General features: G+C 36.5%; 1 protein-coding gene across 11 annotated transcripts in view; it reads right to left on the reverse strand.

Moving 5' to 3' along the window:
- The window catches only part of LOC138741338 (low choriolytic enzyme-like), a 143077-nt gene that overhangs the window by 112830 nt on the left and 13881 nt on the right, over window positions 1-16366 (reverse strand). For 9 of the 11 annotated variants that reach the window (XR_011343465.1, XM_069895254.1, XM_069895331.1 and 6 more), the window contains exons 2-4: window positions 1851-1913; window positions 154-248; window positions 42-69 (exon numbers count right to left, since the gene is read on the reverse strand). Coding sequence is in view for 9 of the 11 variants with exons in the window: in XM_069895254.1 (XP_069751355.1) it covers window positions 42-69; window positions 154-213 (88 nt within the window). In the remaining 2 variants the exon portion in view is untranslated. Of the gene's footprint in view, window positions 1-41; window positions 70-153; window positions 249-1850; window positions 1914-9566; window positions 9588-16366 lie in introns of those variants that run through there. The other 2 variants (XM_069895263.1, XM_069895295.1) reach the window with 2 other exon arrangements.

Here is a 16366-nt window from a genome sequence, read left to right on the forward strand (position 1 = left end):
TCAAATTTGACAGTAAATAAAATTCAATGCAAAAAACAAACCTTCCATTGTTGAATTCCCATAGTCCATCTGCATGAAAAGAAAAGTGTGTTACAAGTGCAAGTACTGGTAAATACTTCAAACTAAAAGCATTTTAACTTGTTCATCTCTTACCAAAGCAGAATGGATGCATACAAGGGATAAGGTCAACAGCATTGCAATTGTTAAGTCCATCTTCTCCTTCTTCTGTGCTATTTGATTGGCCCAGCCTTTGTTGTATGAAGTGAAAAATAGTTATAGGCAATAGAGTGTGAAGTATAATTTTATTAAGATAGAAATTATCACTTAGATTTAGTTCTAGAAAATATGATACATGCCAAAGCATGGACTAACAGTTAAAATTAATTATTGATTAAAGTACATTTTCACATCATATTCCAAAAACTGTATTTTCTTGCAAAAATGACTTACACCATCCCACTCCATTGCTGAATGATACAATATTAAAGTAGCTGTCAAGAACAATGGAATAATGTTTTCTGAAACTCAAACTGTAAAAACTGCAATCAAAATACAAAATATTAACTCCATGACAATGGCTTGAGAAGGAGGCAGAAAGTCAGCACATGGAAAATAAACTTTCAGATCAAGAACTTCCAGAGCAAAACCACTTCCACTAAAGCTGGCCAATGGCTTTTCAGATCTTCATCACATTGTTGGGAGTTAACTGCAACAACCTGGAATGACCCTGACCTGAAAAGATTTAGGATTACTGTGGTATTTACTTTGACAAGAGTAGTCCAGGTGTTCACCGATCTGCAGTTGCATTTATAGTGCAGGATCTTTGTTACCACATTTTTGCAGAGCAGTCTCTCTGAATATTGTGTCTCAGTCATGTGCTCACTGAGCTTTCACTCCCTTTTGCCCTTGATGAAGATTATAGATAGGTCATGTCAGGCAGAGTTCTCACCACCTCCTCTACTTGTCTCTTATGACAGACAGCCCTACTTAGAGCATCTACACTTCCTCCACCCTATCATCCTGGATTTCCCTTAAAATTATAACAGGTAGAATCAAAGAAGTATAGAACAATGCAACACACAAACAGGCCCTTTGGCCCATCTCACCCATGCCATTTGTGCCAATCAAAGGAAATGTCTAGAGAGAACAGAAAATGCCCCAACCACTGAACTCTGTGGAAATAATAGAATTTGTTCAGTTCAGTTCAATTCCAATCCATTCACCAACAAATTTACAAGTCATTAAGGATTTCTTTAAAGTAGTATGTTGTGTCCTGCTGACGAATATCAGTATTCTCATAAGATGTGACATAAGTTGTATCACTGTGGCCCAATATGGAGAACTGACATTAAGTCAGGATTGACATCACCAAATGCTACTCTTCAAATGTCCACACATAATCACATTATGTAATGCACATAGTCCTTTTTCAATAAGTTTGACTCAATGTCAACTTTCCACTCTATTACACATCTAATCCACTATTTATCATCTGCTTAACTATTCTTATAATATCTTGCAATTTTGCCTTTTCATAATCAGACATGCAGAGATTAACTTTCTGTGGAACTGCCAGTATGAAGTTACTTTAATTTTGGTGTCTTGTTTTGATTTGCAATTCAATGCTTGAAGGAAGATGACTTAATAGATTTTCATGAAGAGCAAATCAAACCCTAAAGGAGAAACACTTAAAAATCTTTCCAGAAAAACTCTCTACTAAAGAGATGGCATAGAAAGTATGTCTCAAATTGTGATTTTTCAGTGTGATTCTGATGTGCACAGAAGCAATAATTTCACGTTAAAAGTCAGATGGGCTAATTATCTTGCACAATAATTTAATTTTCAAGTACCTTCAGCTTTTTGTGTTGGTCCAGAAGACAGCCCACACCATTATGTGCTATTTTTGGCAAGACCTAAAACAAAAATCAGGAGATTTTTAAACTGGATTGGAAAATTAGTTTTGATGAACAGAAATAAATCCAGATGTTGGACTAAAAAAAATTACTTAACAAAGTCATAAATTTAATTATTTCAAATTGGTAATTGGTAAGAAGTCGCGTGATGGAGTAGTGACGAGTAAGAAAATACCAATCCTTTCCATAAAAGTAAAAAAAAAAGTAAAGAAAAAACAAAGCCAGACACAGAAACCACAACAAATTAAAAATAAAGGTGTGGAGAAAATGCCAGCAAAGAAAGAAAAACCAAAAACAACTGGAAGAAAAGAAGAAGGAAAGACGTCGGAAGAGAAAGGTGAAGGCCTTACCTGTACAAAGAGGCCCACCATGGAGAGAGAAGCCCGCTCCCTGAGGTCAGTGGAAACCCCGAGCACAGGACTACAAAGATGGCTCACGGAGCCAAACAGAAGTGCGCAATGTACACGACAAAAACAACACTGACGGGAGGGGGGACCAGCTGAGGAGTGGATCTCCACAGCTTGAAAAGACAAGAATAACCCGACAGCAAGGCTCCCAACCTCTGCTGAAAAATGCAGAGATGAATAGACATCACTTTAATGACCAACATCTATTGCTCTTCCCTAATTCCCTTTTAAGTGGTATTGAGCCACCTTCTTGGGTTACTGAAAAATTTCTGGTGAAGGGATTTCCAAAATACTGTTGGGTATGAAGTCTATGATTTAGGTCCATTAATAACAGAGGATGAATTATTTATTTCCAAATCAGAATGAGGTCCAATTTGGAGAGGTATCTGCAGGTAGTAGTCCTATGTGCCTGAGTTATTCACTCCAAATGGTATGGCCTTTGGAAGTGTTGTCAAAGTAGTTTAGGACTAAGGGCTGCAGTGTAAAGACTGTTATGAATTGAATAAGCTTTAAACTGAAATTTTAGTTTCTCCAGTGCCGGGAAGTCAAGAGTATTTTATCATGTTCCTGACTCATGGGCTGCAGATTGTGGAACGATGTCAGCATGGGTGTGAGATGTGTCATAAACCACACCACACATTAACACTCTAATATGCTCTTTCAGCCAGAGTATTTCTGTGTTTGCTTCATTTACGTTTCTAGTCAATGATGACTCCTAGAACATTGATCATGGAGGGGTGGAGGGACAGAGTAGGATTCAGCAATGGTAATGCTGAATGAATGTCACATGCCAAACAGAAAGTCAATCAATCATCAGTAAATATTTGCAATTTAGTTAGGAAAGTTATTGATGAAAAAGCTAAAAATGGTTATTCTAGGATGTATTCTAGGATTTGGGCTGGGATAATTGACTTTCACTAATCACAATAATCTTCTTCAATGCAAACTATGATTCCAACCAGTGTTTTCTCTTTGATACCCATTTATTTTAGCAGGCCTTCTCTGTGCTACACTTAATTAAATATTGTCTTGACATCAAGGGCATCAACACTAATGATACCTTTGGAATTTAGCTTTTGAGTGCATGCTTGTATCAGAATTATATGATGTTTGCAGCCAATGAAATAAATGAAGGCTTCTCTATGGTGCCTTGTGCCATTGACATGCACTTTACAGGAGCTCCATATGAACTGTGTGCACTTTCTAGACTTGTTCATCTGCAGGGGGGTGGAATTTAAAGATATTATCAACTATTTACAGGATAATTAATGGTTAATAGTTCCACCTGCATCCAATGGTATGAGCCTTCCTTGCCTCAATTCGCTGAAAAGTGCATTCATATTCTACTCTGTATAAACATGAAATCTTTCATTTTCTGCTATCCTAATTTGCACTGTTCATATTCTTCCCTAACGGCTGTGCTATGCAACCTACACACAATTTTAGTTAAGAAACATCTCAATTATAAAACTCCCATCCTTCAAATCAGATTTCAGATTTATTGTTAGAGTACATCACAAACTACCTTAGTTTTTTTTTCCCTGCAGGCGAGGCAGAATTACCACTTATTGACAGTGAAAAATAAAAATGCTCAACATACACATGTAAACAAATAAAGAAATGTAAACAAAATGACTGTGCAATACAGAGAGAAAAAAAGAGAGTCTTTAAATAACTCTTGAGGAGTGTGATGGTGGAGGGGTAGCAAATGTCCTTGAACCTGGTTACGTGAGACTTGTGGCACCTATACCTCTTTTCTAATGGTAGCAATGAGAACAAAGCATGTTCTGGGTGAAGTGGATCCTTGATGATTGCTGCTGCTCTCCAATGGCAGTGTTCCCTGTAGATGTTCTCGATGGCGGGGAAGGTTTTGCCTGTCATGCAAGTTCGGTGGTATTGGTATTCCCATACCAGACTGTGATGCAGCCAGTCAGCACACATTCCTCCACAAATTTGCAAAAATTTGCCAGTTTCCAAAGTCATATCTAACCTCCACAAACCTCTAAGCAGGAAGAGGCGCTGATGTGTTTTCTTCACGATGGTATTAAGTGTGTTGGGTCCATGAAAGATTCTCCAAGATAGTAAATTTGCTCACCCTCTCCACCTCTGATTTCCCAATGATCACTGAATTGCACACTTCTGGTTTTTCCTTCCAGAAGTCAACAATTGGCTGCTTGGTTTTGTGAAATGAGTGCAAGGTTGTTGTTGGTGCACCATTTAGCCAAGTCTTCAATCTCCCTCCTATATGCTGATTCATTGCTCATTTTTATTGTCAGTGGTGTTGTTGTTGTTCCGAGCCACACAATTGTCGGTATAAAGTGAGTAGAGCAGGGGGGCTAAGAACACAGCCCTGTGGTGCTCCGGTACTGAGGGAGATTGTGGAAGAGTGATCTCAGCCTTCCATTTATCTCCAACCTCCTTCAGTCTAATCACTTCCTGATGTCTGTGCTCCGCAAGGTCTCACCTCTGGTTTACTCCCATTGAAGATTTGATAACCATGCTCCAAACCTTGCTTTTTCCCTCAATGCTTTTTATTTTCTTCTGCAGAACTTAGAGTAAGCTATAATTTATAACTTTCTACTTATAACTCTGACGCTCCTTTTAACTTGTTGCTTAAAGGTCCTCTACAGTTCAGATTAATTTTTTTGTTTGATGACACTCCCTCAAAGCACCTTGTGACATCCTGCAATGTTGAAGATGCTATGTAAATGAATATTGCTGTTGCTGCGCCTCATTCCTTAAAGTTAATTTAATCATTCTAAACACATGGTGACTTGCAGAGTTGCTTGTCTACGGGATTGATGTGCTCAATGTCTTTGCCAGGCTTTAAGGCAAACTGATTGCTCTGTGTTAGTAAGCATTTTCCTTGGACCACAGTCCTACAGGTAGAAGGAGTAGAAGGTAATTGGAGCACACAAGAAGCAGCTTGAAATTCTCAGAAGTTATCCACACAGGGTCCAATTCTCCTAACTGAGATTCAGTGAACAGTACCCAAACTTCCTTATTTACTACAATACTGAATAAGGCCACTTAGCCCATCAGGTCCATGATATACCCAGCACACCAAACTAAATCTTATTTCCCTTCCTTATTTATCCATGAACCTTGTACTCTCTCATGTACTATTAATTATTGATATTTTTGCAACTTGTGTACCCCAAGGGGAAACTCAGCACATTTTTGGGATGCAAGAAGAAACCACTGAAATCCACAGGGTCTTACCCAAGTAAAGTAACTGTATTGGAGAAATAATAATCTAAAATTCCTGGAAACAATCAGGAACTCAGGAAGAAACAGAGTCACCATTTTAAACCCATGCCCTATCCATAGAAATGAAGAAAATTCATTAAACTTGATTCAGCTTTCCACCATCTGCAATTCAAGTTAAAACAAAAGGTGGCATAATGATATAGCAACTAGTCTCATTCCCGCAGATCTTCAGAAACTTGGGTCTGATCCTGAATTCTAGTATGTCTGTATAAGTTTGTAGATTTTTCCTGTGACCATGTAGGATTCTGTAGCATAGGGGTAAATGAAACTCCAGAGCTGAGGGGAGGTAAGGTTCAGACTTGAGGGAACACAAGGAAGTGAAGCAGCTGTTGGCCAATTGATATAAGCCTGCTCCACCATTCAGTATGATCTTCTTCTATGCCAGCTCCCATTAACCCTTTATTCCTTAATCTTTCAAATATTTATCTATTTGCACCATAAATATGTCCAATGATACCACCTTCGGGGGTAGAGATTCACTCCCCTGAGAATTTTCTATTCCCCTCAGCTTCAAAAGACAGGCCCTAAAAGAACCATATCTCCTTGACTTCAACTTTCTCCTCATGCAAACATCTCAACATCTAACCTGCAAAGCCTTGTTAGAATTCATAAGTCTGAATAAGTTCACCTCTCATTCTCTAACCCTCCAAGGAATACAAGCCCAAACTGTCAAGTCTCTCTTAATAGGCCAACCTTCTTACGCTAAGAATTTGTCTTGTGAATCTCCTTTCGACTGCCTCCAATGTTACTACTGTATATCCTTTTTCAATGAGAGAATAAAAATTGTCCATAGGTAACAAAACTTCCCTATTCTTAAGCTCTAATATTTTTGCATAAAGTTTGCCTTAACTACTTGTTGGCTCTGTCTGCTAACTGTTTGTGATTCATGCCCATCAAAACCTATTTCTCTTTGAACTTCATTAATTTAGTCTCTTCCTTTAAAAATTAATACACCTTTTGATTCCACTTACATTTCCCCATATTAATGTTATCGAGTCAAAGAGTTGTACAACTTGGTAAGAGGCACTTTATCCCAAACCATCCATGCTAACTAAGTTGCATTTTTGAGTTAATTCCATTTGCCTGCATTTGGCCCACGTCCCTCCATATCTAACCCTTTCCTATCTCTGTACCTGTCCAAATGTCGTTTTAATGTTATAGTTGTACCCACCTCCACAGATTTCTCTGGCAGCTCATACCATACACTCAATGCCCTCTGTGTGAAAAAGATAGCCCTCAGGTCCCTTTTAAATTTCAACCACCTCACCCCTGCCCCCCAAACCTGATATCTGCTAGTAAAAGACTGTAGTTTATCATCTTATCTATGCCCCTTATGATTTTGTATACTTCAAAAAGATCACCCTTAAGCCTTCTACATTCAAGGGAAAATATCCTAGCCTATCCAGTCCAAGTAATATTCTTTGTATACCTTCCAGTTTAATGATATCCTTCCTTTTACCAAACACCCATTTGTCAGATTTTTTGCCAAATTCCTCAACACTACACTAGCCCTTCCAAGATCACAAGAGCACTAAGTGTGGGCACAAGCGATTAATAACAAGAAAAAGGTAGCATTACAGATGTACAATATCAAGTTTGGCTTTGGGTTGACATTTATAAATTGGGTTAAAGCTCTTTATAAAAATCCTGTGCAAAAGTGGTTACTAATGGACAAATATCTGCTTCTTTTCTATTAACTAGATTGAGTCATCAAGGTTGTCCTTTATCACCAGCTTTGTTTATTTTAGCAACTGAACCCTTAGCAGAGTTTATTGGACAAGATCCTAATGTTAAAGGTATAAAGATTAATCAGGGGGAATATAAAATTAATTTATTTGCTGATGATGTTTTGGTTTATTTGACTGATCCTATAAATTCTTTGTCCCAATTACATGTAAGGTTGGAAGAATATGGGGACATTTCTGGATATAAAATTTATTGGGAGAAAAGTGAAATTATACTTTTAGTTTGGGATAATTACACTAATTGTAAAATGTTTACTAAATTTAGGTGGCCGGATGCTAGTATTAAATATTTAGGTATTCAGGTTGATAATGATTTAAGAAATTTATATAAATTAAATTATTTGCCTTTACTTAATAAAATTATTGAAGATTTGAAAAGGTAGAATATCCTATTCATTACTTTAGTAAGTAGGGTAAATTGTGTTAAAATTAATATTTTTCTTAGAATTCAATATCTTTTTCAGTCAATTCCTATCTCTTTTTTTTTATTTGTTATAACATATATATAACAATTACAGCACGGAAACAGGCCATTAGGCCCTTCTAGTCCGCACCGAACCATATAACACCCCTTTCTAGCCCCACCTCCTGCACAATGCCCATAACCCTCCATCTTCTTCTCATCCATATACCTGTCAATTCCTCAAAAAATTTAAAAAGATTTAAATATGACTGTTAGGAAGTTTTTATTTAAAGAAAAAATGGCAAAGGTTTCTTAGAAAAACTGACTTGAAAGTTTGAACTGGGGGGATTACAATTTCCTCATTTTAAGGATTATAATAAATATTAATATACTGTTTAGCTTAGATAAACCTGCTTGGGTTAATATAGAATTTAGTAAGATAGGAGAAATAAATTTACAGGATTTTATCTATAAATGGAATTCTAAATTGTTAGTTGGAAATAGAGAAACACCTATTTTGAAACATCTAATTGAATTGTGGAATAACATTGACAATGAAATTTGTATGAAAGGTTTAATATCTCAAAAAATGCCCTTCTGTCAAAATAAACATTCCATTTTCAATGGATAATCAATTTTTGAAGACTTGGATGCGGATGGGTATTAAGAAGATTGAAGATTGTTTTGAGAATGGGACATTTATAATGTTTGAATGAATGAAGAATAAATTTAATGTGCCTAATAATACTTGATTTTGTTATCATCAAGTTAAAGCTTTGTTGTCTCATAAAATAGGTCTGAGTTTTACATTACTTTGCCAAAGCCAATTGGAATAACTGATTTGTAATAGTAATGTAAATACATTTTTCCTGTAATGTATAATTTACTTCAAAGGAAAGCCCCAAAATAGGGGTGCATAAATCGAGACTAAGGTGGGAAGTAGATTTAAATAGACAAATATGTGAGAAAGATTGGAACTATACAAGAATAATATGACAAAAATTATAAATGTAAGATATAGATTAGTTCAATGTAATTTTCTACATCAATTATATTTGACTCCACAAAAATTAAATAGATTAAATCCTGCTATATCAGATTTATGTTTCAGGTGTGGATGTGAGATTGGAAATATTTTGCATTCTACTTGGCAATGTCCTAAAGTTAGATATTTTTGGTTGGAAATAGGTAATTTTTTGGAACGGATTATTGGGGTCAAGTTCCCACAGGAACTTGAGCTATATTATTGAGCAATTTATTAAGGTTATAAGAACTAAATTAAAATTTACTATGCCTCAAATTGAATTTGTGCAAATTGATGTAGCAATTTCTAGGAAATGCATAGCAATGTCATGAAAGTCAGAATTAGATTTAGGTATGGAAAGATGGCACGCAGAACTTCATAGTTGTATACCATTAGAGAAGATTACGGATAGTCTACGAAATAAATATCACTTGTTTTGGAAAATATGGTGCCCATATTTACAAAATTTGGGTTTGTATGTTTAATAAACTCTGAAAACCTCACTCTTTGGTAACTTTCAATATTAGAATTTATGCTATGCTTTATTCCCATGGCATTCTCTGGTCCTTTCTTCTATCTCTTTTTACTTAACTTTTTTTTTAGGGGTTTTTGGGGGATGGGAGAGAAGTGGGAAAGGGATTCTGTCTTTAATATATATACATGTATAACTTTTTGAATAATTTTTGAATTCAATGTAATGTAATTGACATTGTGGTTTAAAATTTATAAATATATTAAAAAATGTCCCTTCAGGTGTTGAAATATTGTGCATAATGAGCTAGCCAGTATAATTTTCTCTCAGACCTTGTTTTAACAGGTGGAGGTTTTCCAGGTGGTGATGTGTTGTCCCCGTCAGATGTAGTAGTAGTAGTAGTATTTCTGCTTACTGACAAAACAAGTTCATTCCTGGTCGCTGATGTAACTAAATACTCATCCTCTAAGTGAGCAAATTTAAAACGGTCGATGCTCTTGCTTTGTATATTGAGAACAAAATACTTGGGAGACTGCGTATTATCTTATATGGTCCAGTGTATGGTGTCTGGAGGGGGTTGATGTCCTGCGTCATGTCTGACAAATACATAGAACATGAACTGAGCTCGGCTGGTATATGTAATACAACACTTTGTGTACTTGTCTTGGCAGGAGTGATATTTGTCACGTATTTGCCATAGTCAAAGAACATAATTAGTTGTGTCTAATATTGAAGTGGGTCGATCAGGAGCATCTGTCCAGGTACTGTTTGTGTAGTCCATGGCAAGTACTCATACCACTGGATTCTGCTGGGTTTTCAATGCTCCCTTGAGTTGACAAAGAAAGTATTCGACGATGCCATTAGCTGCAGGATGATAAGCTGTTGTATGGGTACATGTCCTACCAAGTAGATTGGTCAATTTGTGAGAGTTGGGATTCAAACTGTCATTCCCTTTCTGTCTGTCGTGATGGTGATGTGTTAACCAGTGGTGGAATCTGGCATCTGGGGTGCGTACATGTCAAGGGGAGCTCTTGTTTGATGGTAAACTTTGGCTTTCTGACAGGCAATGCAGCTCCTAGTCCACTGCTTAACATCCTTACTTATGTTAGTCTATACAAAGTGAGATGTTATCAGCTTTTGTGTAGACCTTATACCAGGATGCGACATATCATGGAGACCAGGGAAAACGGAATACCAATGTTTCTTGAGAACATAGGGTCATTCATATCCAGTAGGTTCATCACACCACAAATGTCCATTACTTGCTGGCAAGAGTACACGCTTGAATGAGAGTGAGGTTGATTGTTGAACTTCAGCCCAGTCATTGTCATCCTCCTGGTCACAGGCAAGTTCTGAAAATCAATGAAAGAGGAGGTATGCAAATGTGACATACAAATGTGACAGTGCATCTGTTATTGTGTTTTCCTTCCCTTTGATGTTGAAAATTGGAGGTGAACTGAGATATGTAATCCAAGTGGCGGATTTTATGTGGGGAGTACCTGCCTGGCTTGGTCCAAAGTGTGTACGTCAAAGGATTGTGATTGGTGTAGATGGTGAATGTGCAGCCCTCGAGTAGATGGCTAAAATGTTTGATGGCAAGGTAAATGGGCAGCAGTTCATGACCAAATATGCTATTCTTTGTCTCAGCGGGTTGGACTCACTTAGAGAAAAAGGCAAGCGGTTGCCAGGCACTATCTACGAGTTGTGGAATGGCTTCACCTACTCCGACATCCGATGCATCAACAATGAGACAGATTGGAGGGAGTCACATGATGGAGTAGTGGCCGGTAGGAGAATACCAGCCCTCTCCAGAAAAGAGGAAAAAAAGCGAAGAAAAAGCAAAGCCCCAGGCACACAAATCACAACAAATAAAAAATAAAGATGTAGAGAAAATGGCACCTAAGAAATAAAAACCAAAAACAATGGGAAGAAAAGAAGTAGGAAAGATGCTGGAAGAGAGAGGTGAAGGCCTTACCTGCATGAAAAAGCAGGGATCCACCATAGAAAGAGGAGCCTGCTCCCTGAGGTTAGTGGAAACCTGGCAGGGTCGCAACCCACTGACCGCAGGACTTCAAAAAGAGGTGCACGACAAGGTGAACACCAACGAGAGGGGGTCCAGCTGTGGAGTGAAACTCCACAGCACGAACAGCTGAGAGATGCCCGACAGTAGAGCTCTCAGCTGGAAGATAAAGAAAGCAACGGAAAAGGGAGGGGTGGGAAAGAAAAAAGGAAGCAAGAGACACAACCAGCCCAGAAGAAGAGGAACAACATCAAGAAATCATGGAAAAAAAATACCCAACAAACTGAGACAAGTAAATCAACAAGAAAGTCAGAAGAGACACAGATACAAGGAAGAGAAATAGAAGACACAAACCCAAGAGCAGACACAGAAGAAGAGGAAGGAGAACACCAAGCTCTGCACAGAGGAATAGGAGATAAAATGAATGGACAGTGACAAAAAAGTTAAAGAAACACAAGAGTTGTTAGCTCATAAGATGGATATAATGGAAAACTATAGTAGGCGAAACAATATAAAGATCCGTTTTAGTAAAATTTCTGAGATACACGACAAGAGAAAATATATTGGAAAAGGCAATGAATAAAATTAGAGAAGACAAGAAACCACTGGACTATAAAGGTCAAAAAATTTTTTTCTACCCAGACATAAGTTTTGACCTCTTAAAGAAGAGGAAGGAGTTTAATGCAGCAAAATCGATCCTATGGAAAAAAGGCTATAAATTTATGTTACGATATCCAGCGGTGCTTAAAATAGTTATCCTGGGGCAGCAAAACAGACTATTCTCGGATCCAAGAAAGCAGGAGAATTTTCAGAATGCCTGCAAGACAGAAAGAGAGATGAAGAGATGTAACAAGAACAAAGAACGATGACAAACTACATATAAAGATATAATAATAATATACAAGTAAGAACTAAAAGAGGGAAATAAAGGGGGGGGGGGAAAAAGAAAGAGGAGTTAAAAAAAAGAAAAAAGAAAAAGAGAAGAAAAGAAGGGGAACTTTGTTGTAATTTGAAGATAAAAATCTTTTCTGGAGGGGGTTGGATGGGAAAGAATAACAGTCACTGCGAAATCAGTTGATGTTTGCGAACGAGTTCGCAGTCCAAATGGAGAGGGGAGTTGTGGTTGCCCGTCAAGGGATGAGGGGTGACTCAGAGGGGGGGGGGGCACTTGGGGTTAAGGGAATTTTAGATGTGGGAATGGTTGAAATATTTTATGTTTTAGAAGTGTTGTCACATTCAAAAAAAGAAAACTGAGAAATGAAAATGTGGGAAAGGGGAAACGTGGTGGTGAGGAAGTGGAAATGAGATGTAAACAGAGTATGAGATGGCCATGTTGAACTATATGACTATAAATATTAACGGAATACATAACCAAATAAAAAGGAAGAGGCTATTAAATTTGCTGAAAAAAGAAAAAATAGATATAGGATTCATGCAGGAAACGCATCTAACTGAAGTGGAACATAATAAATTAAGGAGAGACTGGGTAGGGCACGTAATGGCAGCATCATATAACTCAAAAGCCAGAAGTGTAGCTATATTAATCAATAAAAATATACCAATCAAAATAGAGGAGGAAATAATAGATCCAGCATGGAGATATGTAATGATAAAATATCAGATCTATTCAGAGCTCTGGAATTTGGTCAATATATATGCACCTAATGAAGAGGATCAAAAATTTGTGCAAGATATTTTTTTGAAGATTGTAGATACACAGGGGACTTTAAGCATAATTTGGATTCAAAGATGTATAAAACTGGACAAAAGACTAGCAGAAAGAACAAAGTAGCCAAATTTATGGTTAAAGCAATGCAGCAAATGCAACTTTTGGATATATGGAGGAGACAACACCCAAAGGAGAAGGAATACTCATATTATTCGAGTAGACATTAAACATACTCAAGATTTGACCTTTTCCTGTTGTCAGCCAATATCCAAGGGAGAGTTAGGAAAATGGAATATAAAGCTAGATTGTTATCTAATCACTCACCCCTGTTATTAGCAATAGAACTGGAGAACATCCAACCAAGAACATAGAGATGGAGATTAAACTCCATGCTACTTAAAAGACAGGATTTTAGAGAATTTATTGAGTGCCAAATTAAAATGTATGTTGAAATAAATACAGAATCAGTGTAAGACAAATTTATATTATGGGATGCAATGAAAGCCTTCATCAGAAGGCAGATAACAAGTTATGTAACTAAGAAGAAAAAGGACTACAAGCGGGAAATAGAGCAGTTGGAAAGGGAAATAGTAAGTACAGAAAAAGAACTAGCAACAAGGGAAGATACAACAAAAAGAAGAGAATTGGCGGACAAAAAAAAACAAACTACGGGACATTACAAAGGTATAAAGCTACCAAACAATAAAACACCTGGGGAGGACGGACTCCCAATAGAATTCTATAAAACATTTAAAGAGTTACTAATTCCTCCTCTCCTGGAAGTAATTAACCAGATAGAAGAAACACAAAACTTGCCAGATTCATGTAAAACAGCAATAATTACAGTAATACCAAAGATGGGGAAAGATCCACTAACACCAGCATCGTATAGACCAATATCTCTACTTAACTCAGATTATAAGATAATAGCAAAACTATTATCAAACAGATTGGCCGACTGTGTACCAAAAATAGTAAAACTAGATCAAACTGGATTTATTAAGCAAAGATGAACAACGGACAATGTTTGTAAGTTCATTAACTTAATCCATGCAGTACAAGGAAATAAGTTGCCGACAGTGGCTGTTGCTTTAGACGCAGGGAAAGCCTTTGACAGGGTAGAATGGATTATTTATTCAAAATATTACAGAAGTTAAACCTACCAGAGAAATATATTAATTGGATTAAAGCATTATATAAGGGAACATTGGCGAAGGTGACAGTAAATGGATATATATCGAACTAATTTAAATTAAGCAGGTCAACTAGGCAGGGATGTCCAGTATCTCCCTCACTGTTCGCTTTAGCAATAGAACCATTGGCAGAACTGATATGAACAGAAAATAAAATAAAAGGGGTAAAAATAAAAGAGAGGGAATATAAAATCAGTCTATTTGCAGATGACATCATAGTATACTTAACAGAACCAGAATTATCAATAAAAGAATTACATAAGAAATTAAAGGAATATGGAGAAATATCGGGGTACAAGATCAATGCAAATAAAAGTGAAGTGATGCCAATGAATAATGCAGATTTCACAAAGTTTAAGAAAGAATCACGATTTAAATGGCAAACACAAGCAATCCAATACCTAGGTATTAGACTAGATAATAATCTAGGCCATCTAAACAAATTAAATTATCAGCTATTAATGAAGAAAATACAAGATGACTTAGAACATTGTAAAGATTTACCATTAACATTGATAGGAAGGGTAAATTGCATTAAAATTAATATCTTCCCAAGGATACAATACCTATTTCAATCAGTACCAATTCCCTTAACAGATACATTCTTCAATGAGCTAAAGAAAACAATAAGGAAATTCTTATGGAAAGGGGGGAAACTGAGGATAGCACGAGATAAATTAACAGAATGGTACAAACAAGGTGGTTTGCAGCTACCAAACTTTAAGAATTACTATAGAGCAGCACAATTGAGATACCTATCAAAATTTTATAAAAACCAGATTGGACCAGGAAAGAGCTCAATAAAATAGGGGAGAAGGTACCAGAACATATACTTTATAAATGGGATGAAAAACTGGTGCAATATAAAAGTTCACCAGTACTGCACCATCTGCTCAACATTTGGAAGAAGATTCACGTAGAAAGGAAAACTAACAAATTCTTTGGCTTGGCTTCGCGGACGAAGATTTATGGAGGGGGTAAAAAGTCCACGTCAGCTGCAGGCTCGTTTGTGGCTGACAAGTCCGATGCGGGACAGGCAGACACGATTGCAGCGGTTGCAGGGGAAAATTGGTGGGTTGGGGTTGGGTGTTGGGTAACAAATTACCAACTACCAAAATTACTGTTGACGCAGAATCAACTAATCCCTTTCACAATAGATAACATTTCCTTTAGAGAACGGGAGAGAAAAGGGATTAAAAGAATAGAAATTTTTGGGAAATAATTTATTATCATTTGAACAAATGAAGTACAAATATGGAATATCTCACAGTACAATGTTTGCATACCACCAACTGAAAACATATTTAAAGGACAAATTGGGAAGCAGACTGAGGTTACCAGAAGGAAGCAGTTTTGAATATATTATTACAGACACAATCTAATAAAGTTTCCAAAATACAATTAAAATTACCACCAACTAAAATATTATCATTAGCCTGACCCAAACATAAAAATGTATCTGAAATAAATATTTCATCATCTGCATTTGGGGCATATATATTAAGTAAAGTCAAAAATTCACTAAAAATCTTACAATTCAATTTAAGAATACATCCTGCCTTTTCCTCCATTGACTGTAATTCAAAACATAAATTTTTATGTATCAAAATTGCTACACCTTTAGCCCTAGAATTAAATGAAGAAGAATATACATGCCCAACCCAGTCCCTCTTTAATTTCATACTTTCCTTCATATTCAAATGTGTTTCTTGTAAAAAAAGCAATATCAATTTTCATTTTCTTAATATTTGCCAAGATTCGCTTACGCTTAATCGGACTGTTTAATCCTCGAACATTAAAAGTAGCAAACCTCAACTTTGACATATCTACTATTATTACTAAATACCAATAATATCTTTATATGAAAACTCAAATCAACATATATAGGCCCTCCAATAGGAAAAAAATCACAAATTAAAAATTAACTAAAATGAAAATAAAAAAAATAATAAAGAAAAAAAAGAAAATCTCCCCCCCAAAAAAAAACTACCAAAAGGTTGTAATCCCCTAAGCAAAAATTGGGTGTGGGTCACCCACCAGTGGCTGATGACTAGTAAAGAACTTAGAGCAAATCTCTCCCTCCCCAGCCAAACAATCAATAACATCAAAATATCATAACAAAAAAAAGAGTAAGAAAAAGAAAATTCTTCTTTTCATCCAAGAAATTCCAATCTTGAAGATCCCATCTCAGAAGAAGTTGGACTCTTTCCAATTCCGTTTTTCCCATTTCTGCCATTTCTTCCTTTTCCA

The sequence above is a fragment of the Narcine bancroftii genome, chromosome 1 (genome assembly GCF_036971445.1).
Source record: "Narcine bancroftii isolate sNarBan1 chromosome 1, sNarBan1.hap1, whole genome shotgun sequence".
Classification (NCBI taxonomy): domain Eukaryota; kingdom Metazoa; phylum Chordata; class Chondrichthyes; order Torpediniformes; family Narcinidae; genus Narcine; species Narcine bancroftii.